This window comes from Xyrauchen texanus, chromosome 5 (genome assembly GCF_025860055.1).
Source record: "Xyrauchen texanus isolate HMW12.3.18 chromosome 5, RBS_HiC_50CHRs, whole genome shotgun sequence".
NCBI classification, from domain to species: Eukaryota; Metazoa; Chordata; class Actinopteri; order Cypriniformes; family Catostomidae; genus Xyrauchen; species Xyrauchen texanus.
Genome location: NC_068280.1, coordinates 12,117,917 through 12,130,405, shown reverse-complemented (window position 1 = coordinate 12,130,405; position 12,489 = coordinate 12,117,917). Strand labels below are relative to the sequence as shown.

The 12,489-nt window shown below is 36.1% G+C and overlaps 2 protein-coding genes across 2 annotated transcripts in view; both read right to left on the bottom strand.

Annotated features, from left to right (window-relative positions):
* cabp2a (calcium binding protein 2a) overlaps positions 1 to 2,440 on the bottom strand; it is a 42,835-nt gene extending 40,395 nt beyond the window's left edge. Inside the window, exons 1-2 of the mRNA XM_052126758.1 lie at positions 2,343 to 2,440; positions 1,618 to 1,803 (exon numbers count right to left, since the gene is read on the bottom strand). Coding sequence (XP_051982718.1) covers positions 1,618 to 1,803; positions 2,343 to 2,405 — 249 coding nt within the window. The 5' untranslated portion in view covers positions 2,406 to 2,440. The remainder of the gene's footprint in view (positions 1 to 1,617; positions 1,804 to 2,342) is intronic.
* Positions 2,441 to 5,262: 2,822 nt separating this feature from the next.
* Positions 5,263 to 12,254, bottom strand: LOC127643836 (prostaglandin D2 receptor 2). Its single transcript, XM_052126746.1, has 2 exons — positions 12,106 to 12,254; positions 5,263 to 7,337 (listed from the first exon to the last, which is right to left on the bottom strand). The coding sequence occupies exons 1-2, from the start codon at positions 12,110 to 12,112 to the stop codon at positions 6,037 to 6,039; spliced, it is 1,308 nt and encodes a 435-aa protein (XP_051982706.1). The 5' UTR covers positions 12,113 to 12,254; the 3' UTR covers positions 5,263 to 6,036.
* Positions 12,255 to 12,489: the final 235 nt, after the last annotated feature.

Below are 12,489 nucleotides of genomic sequence, written 5' to 3'. Positions count from 1 at the left end.
TTTGTCTTTGAAGACTGTAGTGTACACCTTTGTATGAAATCTTCAGTTGTTTGGCAATTTCACGGATTGTATAGCCTTCATTCCTCAAAACAATGATTGACAGATGAGTTTTTAGAGAAAGTTGTTTCTTTTTTCTTTTGCCATTTTGACCTAACATAGACCTTAAAACATGCCAGTCTATTGCATACTGTGGCAACTCAAAAACAAACACAAAGACAATTTTAAACTTCATTTAATGAACCAAATAGCTTTCAACTGCGCTTGACATAATGGCAAATTAGCAATTTAGCATGATTACTCAAGGATAAGGTGTTGGAATGGTGGCTGCTTGAAATGGGGCCTGTCTAGATTTGATCAAAATGACTTTTTTACATCAGCAATGTCCTGACTATACTTTGTGATCAGTTGAATGCTACTTTGGTGAATTAAAGTAACAACGTCCTTCTGAAACAGAAAAATCAGTACATTATTCAAAAATGTGGCTGCCAGTGTGTGTGTGTGTGTGTGTGTGTGTGTGTGTGTGTGTGTGTGTGTGTGTGTGTGTGTGTGTGTGTGTGTGTGTATATATTGGTGAATTTAGCTATAAAAAGCTTGATTTGGTAAATACCACTTAAATATACAGTAGAGCACTGCATCGGAGCCAAGTCTCTGTCATTTCAAAATAAGAGTCCAGAAACAAGAATGTATATTTCAAGCTTGTTTATAGTTAAGAATACCAAGTTATGTACCAAATCTTGTACTGCATCTGGGATTTTGTTCATTTTGGACTCTTTTAGCTACTATGTCTGTGCCCATCAAAGTAAGGAAAGACTAAGAAATGTTTTAACATTCTATAAATCTATTTTACAACTACCTGCAAATTTAACAGTTATCTGACTTCTCCACCACCTTTGTTATCAGTATCGGCAAAATTTCATATCGATCGACTTTTAATTTGCACCAAAATAGCATAGAGTTTGATAGGATGCGCAGCCTTTCTTGTCAACAACAAACAATACGAGTATCATTTTCTCCCTACTGTTAAAAGTTGTTTATTTTGCAATCCTGATTATTATTATACTGTATATGGGAATAGTTGCATTTTATTATTTGCTTTTAAGCGCAAAGTATACTATTTTTACTTTGGTTTTGAGCTCCATGTCTGCATACAGTCGAATACCAGCCTGTCAAAGTACTGTATATACTTAAGTAGCTGTGAACCACTTGCTTGCAGTACAACATACTAGGGCAACTTTCATTTCCTGCCTATTTCAGAATTGTGTAATAAGTTTACTCATTGACATCTTAAATGCAAATTTATGCACATTGTAAAAGCATGTTGTTGTTTTCTAGTTTGTGTATTTGCATGGGTGTTTATAAGGGCTAGGTATACAGTATATAAAGAAACATATTAGCAAATACCCTTTCACTCAAATGCTCTTACTCCTCTCTAATATGAGAGACATCTTCCACTGAATCATAAATAATCCACGTTCCTTCAGCAAGCCAAAAAAAAGGGTAAATTAAAAGTGACCATGAGTGAAGATACAACAACTCTCATAATTTTGCAGTTAACACAGATCACCTCTGCACAACCCAACAACTGTGTATGAATGAATAACAAAACACAGTTCTTACCTGACCAAAGACAGATGCCACCATGGGTCTGAGTTTCCTGCGCTCCATCTCGCATCTGAAGGGTTCCTCCTCAGGGTCAGTCGGCGAGTTCAGGCTGAGGGCCTTGGTTTTGGGTGGGCGTTTGAAGCTCCCACCTGAGGAGGTGCTCCATCTTCTCAGCTTCTCTATCTTCTTCCTAAAGGATCCCTAAATTTAGAGTAAGAAGCAAAACAGCTATCAGAACCTCAGATACATCTGATGTGTCTGTCTGTAAAGTCTATAAAACCTTCAAACTTTTAAATAAAGGCTTTGCTAAACAAGGCTTTGTCAAGCCAACATTTAAAATGTGTCTTAAAAAACTTTCAATTAAAAAACTGTTAAAATTAATTAATGCAGTTGATTTTCTTTGAATTTCAATTACATTTCTACTTCCTTAAATTAACGTTTGAGTTGAAATTTTGTGTGATGTTTGCTACCTCAATTCAAACTCAGTATTTGAACTAGATTTTAAAAGGCATTCTTAATTCAGATCTGAATGGCGCACAACCCCATATGGAAGTCCTTGTTCATTTACACATATTTTATGGCCAATCTGTCACATTGTACATTTCCAATTAATTTAGTTGTGCTCAACCACATATCAATATACTGCAGAAATACAGTAGTAGGAGTAGTATGGTAGTATGCCATTTCGATCTCTGCATATAAAACATATAAGCATGCATGCCAGTTCAAAGGTCACTTACCTTTTTGACAATCTTGTCTTGGGGGATCTCAATAGTTTCCATGCTGCCTGCTTCCATTGACATTTTCCTCTGACATGGGCATAAAATAATCCCACTCTCTGTTTAGATTCTGTAGCAGTAAATTGCATTGAGGATTTCAATCTCCTGAACATCACTCACTTCTCTCTCTCTCTCTCTCTCTCTCTCTCTCTCTCGCTCTCACTCTCACTCTCAAACTCTCATTCATATGTAGGTTCTCCATCTCCTCCCCCTCAGCTAGGTGCATTAGGTGAAATTAATATGGCAGATATTTTTAACTTTACTCTGACTTACCTTTAACAGTGAATTCGTAAGCAAGAATACAATAAAACAGGCAGCTCCTCTTTATGCTATTCATTGCTTTTGCTTGTGTGGTTGTTGTTGCTATTTTTGTGTAAGGAAAATTGTTTCATCGTTCATTCTTTCTCCTGTTTTACATCTGATTTAATCCTTTATCCTGTCTCAAAATCCTCTTACACATTCATATTCTTGTCTGTAATTTTTCATCCTCTATTCCCACCAACACAATTTATTTACATTTACACACACATTTATGCTTCACTGACAAATATAATAATGCAGACATTAACTGAAAAAAATAAATAAATCAAGATTAAGGTTAAATGGTATTCTAAATTTATGTTTGGGAGGAGCATGTTCATCTAATCTGTCAGTCATACTCAAAAAGAAAGATATACAATTAATTTTTTGAGTCACTGTTTGACTCAGTAATTGGAATCTTTTAGAAATTGGAATTGGAAGATTTTTTTATTTTATTTTATTTTTTTACATTTGACATTTGTGAATATAGACCCAATAAGATAATGTCATTGTTTTTTTGGTGTGGTATTTCTAGCTATATTATCCATTTTGATGTTCATGATAATAACACCATGTGTCACAAGACAATTTTACATTTTAAATACACTGCTAATATTGCTTAAAAACTGTGAATAAATCATATTGTTTTAGACAAAATCTGTAGTTTTTGCTGCAGCCAACCCTTATGCAAAGAAAATATATTTCCTTATATATTAAGGCTCAATATATTAAATCATTTTCAGTATATTCATAATTATATAGAATAATACATTGTGTTAATATATTACAATATACTGAGTAATACATAAGGAATTGCCACTTTTCATATATTGTGACAATATATTAATAATATAATACACTTCATAATATATAAATGTGCACGTGATGAAAAATAGTAGTGTGATATAGTCACATTTATATGGGAATATGTATGAGCAATATGTACAAAATTCTGAGGAAATATATTCTGTAATATATATCCATATATGTGAATATTTATGTAATTATATATTTGTAAATATATACACATATTGAGTATAAACATATCTGAACATATATGCACTATATTTTAACATATATATGGGAACATGCATGTGATATATATGTGCACAATTCTGAGAAAAATATATACTGAAATATAAATCCATATATGTAATAAATATATATTTATATATACATAGATAAATGTGTGTGTGTGTGTGTGTGTGTGTGTGTGTGTGTATATATATATACATATACACTATATACAGAATATTGAAAAATATATGCACTAAATTCCCATATATGAAAATATATTATTTAATATATCACATTATATTTTCCAATATATTCACACATATATTTTTGTACCGTAAGGGAAATGCTGATCATCTACAAGAAAAATTATTATCATGTGTACTACCCAAACAACCTTCTAGATCCATCTACAGAAGTCTGTGTTGAATTAGGGACCAGGTGTCATGACAAGCAGCAGTTTAAATAAGTGGAGTTAAGACTCACTTTCCATAGCAAAGCTTTTGATCAGAGGTGTTAAGAGGTAAAGAAATTACATATGGCCCACACGTAAACAATAATGTTATGTAAGACCAAAAGAAGAAAATCCACTGAGGCAACTGGCCTCCATGATCTGCATTGTACACTTAGTTCTGATCTCAAGGACCTTCTGTCACACCCACATAGATGCTAGTGTCACATTCAATTGATAATCTGATAAGACCAATGAAATAATTAAGTATTTCTAGTGCAGCTTAAATTAATAGGAGCCATTGTAGAGCACAGAAATTAATATGGCTGAGTATTAGAGGACACAGAAAAGTGGGTATGTTCACATAGTTTAAACTAAGCTAGAAATTAAGAGGAAATTAACAAACTGAGGGGTTTTTTTCCACTAAATGGTTAGATAGATAGATACTGTAGATAGACAGCCAGACAGACAGACAGATTAGCTTGGGTCCTTGTCCTCATGTCCACATTAAAGCACTCGGAAAGGCATCTACAAGCTGCTAGTGACGCATGGAGTTTAATACCACTATATGCATCTGTTTTTGTACAATAACAGTTATAAAGCTTACTCAAATGTCACTTGAAACATTCAGAGCTAAAAACATGAACTATTCTGTCTTTTCATTCCATGTTCTGCCCGTTTACCAGTTCCTACCAGTTTTTTTCTACTGCTACTTATGAAAACTGGATCACTCATTGGGTACACATGTACAGTGTACATTTCTGTACAGTTCAAGTCTGATACCACATTAAATATCTTGGCTTTCGTTTATTTAACTTGGAAATAACAACGTTTTAGGGTTTTACAATTTTGAAACAAAGAAAATTTTGTGAGCTCCAGTTGTGCTATCATTTACAATACAAGCGTGCAGTAAACTTTGTTATAAGATATAAAAATGGTAAAGCAAAGTCTTACTGTTATGTCATATAGATTTTATTTTAATATTTTACAGTATTTTAGAGTTAAAAAGCAATAAAGAGAATACAATCGTTGTGGTCTTTTTTTTTAACACATGCTGTATTGATCTGAACCTCTAGATATTCACTTTTCCATGCAGACACTCTTTGGCTAAAGTCTATGTGTATGCCTGTGTGTACATTGTTGTGAAACTGCAAATACTGGTGAGAATACAAATGTTGTTTTAGTAATGTTGTCTGTGTGTATGTGTGGTCTGGGTTAGGTTAATCTAAGCAGTGATGTTGTATATAGTATGTATGTGTGGTAAGGTTTAATCTGAGCAATGTGAAAGAGGTGAGATAGGAATACGGGCCATGTTGCTTTGTCTGTGATTGTGGGATTTTTGTTTTTAGTCCCATTTTTTTTTACTAGAAGAACATTCTCTTTAATATTCACAAAATCACAACAACCTCAGAGGTAATCCAGCATGACTATGGCTTAAATCAAACCCAGTGGGCGAAAAAGGAAGAGAGAGTAAGACAAAAAGACAAATAAAGTCTTATAGGACCATTCTATGATTTTGACCACTAGTTGGTGAACAATAGTCCTCTCAAAAACATCAGTCATGAACAGTCAGAGGTGTACTCGAGAGTGAAAGAATATTTTATTTCACATCAGAGATATATGTTGTATATACACTGTAAAAAAACATTTGGATTTCCTTAGATGCCACACTGCCGAAAACCTCTGAAGAACCCTCAGGCACCATTTAAAATATTCTCAATCATGTTTATGTTCAATGTTTATTTCAAGTGCATCAAAACATTTCCCTAATGATAAGGTTACTGAAGGAAACATTGATGGAGTTCTTGCCAAAATAAAGACTAAGTTTCACAGGGAACTTGAGGTTCTCCAAGGAGAGGAATCCAAATCTTTTAAATCTTTCAGTAAATGTCACATTTTATCTTCACACTCTCCCTCTTTTGCGGGGCACCTTTTAAAGCTGAAGAGGTTGCTGGAACCCTGGGAGTCGCATTGGATGCGAGGGATGCTGGGGGTGGTGGGAGTGCTGACTGAATTTGGGGACAATGGGCCTTTTCTCCTAATCCTCCCTGTAGCCAACACTAATGGTCCAGCTTCCTCCACCAACCCCTCGAACACTGCCTCTAGACTCTGCCGGATCCGTGTGCAGAAGTGCGGACAGCTGAAGGTGTATATTATCGGGTTGAGAACAGGGTTCAGGAATGCAAATGTTGTTGCCACTGGCAAGTACACCTCGACTAGCATCACGATCTGTGGCATGTACTGAGCTGCCACCTCGAGCAGGCAGAAGACATGGTAGGGCACCCAACAGAGAATAAAAGTTGCTATCACAGAGACAACCATCTTTGTAAAACCTTGCGAGAGTCGAGCTGCATTTTCTCCAGCTGATGTAGAAGAAGTGGAGAGGCTGCGGAAAAATTTGGATGCACTCTTTTTAGCATTGGTCACTCCTGGCCGCCTACTCTTCAGCCTTTTTCTTCGAGCTTGCAGCTTTAGAGCAAAGGAAGCATAACTGACGGCAATGACCACCAGTGGCACAACAAAAGTCAACAACACCTTGGACACTGCAGTCGCTGCCTGCCGCACCTTGCAATCTTTATGCAGTGTGCTTGGAGAGGAATAGAGTGCAAAATTATGGTAGCAGAGTTTACGGCCATCCTCTTTAACCACAACAGAACGGAACATGAAATACGGAAATGCATTAACTGCAGCCCACAACCATCCCAGGGCACAGATCTTCCATGCTGCAGACACAGTGCGCCGGTTCTGAGTCCACACCGGCTTGGTCACTAACAAGCATCGGTCCAGCGATATCACAGCCAACAGGAAGGCAGAAACAAACATGTTGAGGAAAAAGATGGAGGCCTGGGCAGCGCACAGCGGGGCTCCCAGCTCCCAGCTGTGACCCATCAGTAGGTAATAAGTGAAAAGTGGAAGGGTTAGAGTGGTAAGGAAATCTGACAGCGCCAAATTTAGAACCCACACTGCTGCAACTGTCTTTCGACGAAGACGGCAGCCGAGCACCCACAGCACCAGGCTGTTTTCCAGGATCCCCAAACAGGACACCACCCCATGCACGCTGACCACCGCCAGATTCACACGAGTGTCGTTGTTCAGTGTGTGAGAGACCATTGTCTGCAGAAGGGGACAGTGGAGCTCTGAGGGGGATGATGGACTGAGGGAAGAATTAGGAGGGAACGACGAAGTCATTTCTGTGACAAAAAAGAGAGAGAAATTGATTAATAAACTTTTTTTGCAATGTTCTAAAATGAAGCACACGCAATTCACTGATTAGATAATCACATGGATGATTGTTGGTGCCAGATGGGCTGGTTTTAGTATTTCTGTAACTGCTGATCTCCTTGGATTTTCACATACAACAGTCGCTAGCGTTTACTCAGAATGGTGCCAAAAACAAGAAACCTCCATTGAGTGGCATTTCATGCGGATGAAATTGCCATGTTAATGAGAGAGGTCAACAAAGAATGGCAAGACAGTTTCAAGCTGACAGAAAGGCTACAGTAACTCTGATATCCACTCTGTACAATTGTATTGAGCAGAATAGCATCTCAAAATGCACAACTTGTCAAACCTTGAGGCGGATGGTCTACAACAGCAGAAGACCATGACAGGTGCCACTTCTGTCAGCCAAGAACAGAAAGCTGAGGCTGCAGTGGGCACAGGCTCACCAAAACTGAACAGTTAAAGACTGGAAAAACATAGCCTGGTCTGATGAATATAAATTTCTGCTGAGGTACACAGATGGTAGGCCCACAGCAGCCTCAGCTGTATGAAAGATTACATTTTTATATACTTTTAAATACACATTTATATACATTGCAACATGATCATGTGGGAAGTCGGAATGTTGCTTCCAAATGTTCCAGCACCCTGACATCGACCCATTATGCTGACAAGCAGCATCTCTCATCAGACATTTTTGCATCGGTTCAAATTTATTTACCATCTCCTGTGGTGTGACCAGACGTACATTCTGTCAGCAATGTGGGAGCCCTGTGTTCTCGTCCTGTGTTCAAACTAGGCAGTTATTTACCCTTTTATAAGCTCCGCCCCCTCTTGGTTACGGTTGCTCACTCTTATATGCTCTGCGGAACTCCCCATAGGAACAAATGGGAGATTGCTGTGAACGACATGGTTGTTGACTAAATAATCTCATAAACAGACTGGATTATATTTATATGTGGGCTGGTACATCGTAATACATATGTATCTGAAGTTTTTTGTTAGAGAAATTGTTATATTACACAGTAATTTGATTCAAAACTGTGGAGACTGTGAATCAGAATCAAGGCAAATGATTATTACAGTCTATTGAAAAGAGAAAAACGTCATTTAATGGCGATTAGACATCTAATAACATTAGCGTAAGTAAACCAAGCTGTTTATAACATCTCATAACACACTATGATGCTGTGCACTCTTTATTTACTATAGCTTTTACTATGACTTGAATCAATATATAAATAAATTAACGTTCAGTTATTAGCTTTAATTTGAAGATGTTATATGTTTATTTGGGAATGAGGGCTGACAGAGTTTAATCCATAACAAGCTCTTCTCCAGATTTATTTAAAGATTTTAATTTAATAAAAAAAATGTAAAGAAAGGAAAACACTGCGTGTATCCTCTCTGGGTAACTCGTGTTACTATTACAAATTACCCAGCAACAACGTTTACATTTTTGCTTTATTATTATTTTTTATAAAATCCTGCTTAAATTTTCTCAAACACACATTACTCCCATAGGCTCTCATTGTAAAAAGGCAAACACTTGTTAGAGTAATGACGGCAGGGCAACAGTTGCTAAGACAGGATATGTCAGAAGCGGGAATTAGCGAAGGGTCAATTGTAATTTCCCCACTAAGAATATATTTCAACTCTACTGATGGTAAGGTTTAGGAATAGGATTTAAGTTTGATTGTAGAGTTAATAAAATGCATTCCTCTTCATATCATGTGTATGTATTTTTTACAGCTAAAAACAACTCTCTTTGCATGCCCCTTTTGGGATATTCGAGGCAGTGTTACGAATATCGGTAAGCACAGACTGAGTTTAGCTTAAGAAAAGTCAACCTTCTGTTTTTGAATTCAGTGTGAGATCAGTCTGTCCATTTTTAAATATACAACTGTCATTTCAAATATGTTTCTTGTTTACACATGTTTTTTTTTCTTGTTGTTTCCATCTTTTTTTCTTTTTTTTTTTGGTGTTGTGGGTGCAAATCAAAAGAGCCCATGGTTTGGGTTATGCACCAAAATATTATATTTTATAAACATATAAAACCTTTAGTATGAGCAATAATAGCAGTGCTTACCATAGCAAGCACTACTAATAATGAGAGAGAGAGAGAAGCAACAAGCAAACAGGAACCAGGATGTTATTGATAATCATATGATGTTTGGAGTTAAGCAAACTCTATTAACTGCATTTACAGTCATAAACTCTTTTATAAAGACACATAAAGTCTGTCTGTGAGGTTCATACTGTTGCTATGTTGGCTTAGTTCAGTCTTGTGTGAAGCACACCACAACATATTCATCCTAGACCTCTACCATAACATCATCTAAGGTATGTTGAAATTTGGTTTTAGTCATGTGTTTTGCCAAAGCAGCATTTGCAATTGTTGTGTCAAAATGCATAAAAAACATGCATATGTTGTTTACACATGAATTTTGTCATAATATATATTGAGTTTACAATGTGAATTATTATAATAGTTTGTGATATAACTTTACAGATCTTTATTGTAAAGGGTTTAAACAATGTTTTCCATGCTTGTTCAATGAACCATAAACAATTAATGAACATGCACCTGTGGGATGATCATTATGACACTAACAGCTTACAAATGGTAGGCAATTAATGTCACAGTTATAAAAACGTAGGACACTAAAGAGACCTTTCTACTGACTCTGAAAAACAACAAAAGAAACATGCCCACGGTCCCTGCTCATCTTTGTGAATGTGCCTTAGGCATGCTGCATGGAGGCATGAGGACTGCAGATGTGGCCAGGGCAATAAATTGCAATGTCCGTACTGCGAGACAGCTAAGACAGCACTTCAGGGAGACAGGAAGGACAGGTGATCATCCTCAAAGTAGCAGACCACATTTAACAATACCTGCACAGGATCGATACATCCAAATATCCCACCTACGGGACAGGTACAGGATGGCAACTACAACTGCCTGAGTTACACCAGGAATGCACAATCCCTCCATCAGTGCTCAGACTGTCCCCAATAGGTTGAGAGAGACTGGACTGAGGGCTTGTAGGCAAGGCAGGTCCTTACCAGACATCACCGGCAACAATGTCGCCAATGGGCACAAACCCACCTTTGCTGGACCAGACAGAACTGGCAAAAAGTGCTCTTCACTGACGAGTTGTGGTTTTGTCTAACTGGTGATGGTCGGGCGTTTCTATTGTTGCTGTTTAGTACTGAGATTGAAATAAATTGGTATCACAGTGTGTTGAACAGGAAAATGACTAGGCATGTATCACACACTTGCATCACAATTGGCCTTTAGTGGAAATGATGACTAAAGATGAGTACAAATCATCCCGCCAGCATAATCTTACATCCATTTAACTTTTGTCTTTTCACCATTTGTCTTTTATGGGATATCATTTTGATGCCTGTATATTTTACGGTTCATTATTCTTTTTATTTTTAAATGGTATAAATTTGATACATTAACATTCTGGAACTATAAAAATCTGCTTTTCACTTTATAATATCTTGTTAATCACTGTAGTAATTGCAAAAAGGCACATGATGACAAAGTTCACCAATAGTGGCCCTTCCAGGAGCAAAGACCATGTAGGCACAGTGTCACTCGCACAAACACAAAACACCATCAGGGTAACACATGTGAAATTAAAATAATGCAATAAACATGAACTAAACTACATAAAATATAGCACAGAACCCCAAAGTACATAAACAATATAAACAAATATAATGAAATTTAAAGGGTCATGCAGGGAATACTAATTATACCAGATTATAGTTTTTTACCGTAATTTTTAATTTACCGTAAAAAATACATGCACTTTCAAACATAATATAACTTTTTACCTTTAATTACATGGTAAAATAATACTATTTACATCTAACAAACATACATTTTCCAACATTTTATAATTATATGTATTTTTTTGTAAAATTTATAATAATTTTTACTGAATATTTTAGGTAACTACCCATTAACCAACTAACGTTTATTTACTGTAACCTGGGGTATACATAGTACACAATACTACAGATATATTTCACAATAATGGCAAGACATTATATTCATTACATAGTGAATACTTTGACCTGGTTGTTTAAGAAATGAGAAGGTACACTCTGAAACAGTTAGGATTAAAATAACTGCCAGCTGAAACATATTAATCACTCACATAATGAGCAATCATAGGCTCTTAAGTATCTGTTTATTTAAATCCAATCGTGATTTAAAAAAAAAAATTGGGCCAGGCAGTGTAGGATCTAGAAGCAAAATATTTTATCAAAATAGCACTTGGTTATGACAGATACATACTTTTTAATATTATATTACCACTTTTTGCTCCTTTGTATATTTCAAAACTATGTAAAAAAAAAAAAGCCTAAATGAAAGCCTTACTTACAAACTCTAACCATTTTATATATAGGTTTTAATTTATTTTTCTAAATAAAATGAAAATTCAGTAACATCTCTGAAGTAGCATATTATACAATTATATTATATAAAAACATGTCTGCATGGTTCCATTACAACATCACATGCAAGAGCTAATTTTAAAATGCCTTTATAATGCTTTTGATATTTCAAAAGAGTCAAGACTTTTTTTTTTTTGTTGTATCTAAAAGGACTGTAACATTTTCAGGTTTTTCAGGTTTAAATTTGTCATACTGCCAGAATTTAAAAGTAGCATTTAAATTAGCACCTTAGTAAACCTTGACAGACTTGGAACATACCTTTCATAAAGTCTGTTTACTGTGATACCTTCTTCGCAGAGCATCTTCTCCGGTTGCTCTGTTGGACTCTCACTTACTTCCTTTTGTGAACATTGCTTCGTCTCTTCCTTGTCCCCTTGTCTGTCTTTCAGGTGTTTTTCATCATTCCTGTTTCTCATACGTCATTTAGTACTGTACTTTTCTTTTCTGGAGGCGGGGCATGACTGAGAGAGAGACAGCTAAAAAGAGTAGAAAAGAGTAGGCGTGAATGTGCTCTTTGTTTATCTTTGCTATTCATAATTACTGTATTTTTCCCTCGCATACATGACAGCTGTGCACAATCCACAGTCCAATTGTATTGCATAGTGTGACTCCAAAAAAGCAAATGCATGGATGAAAATGTGC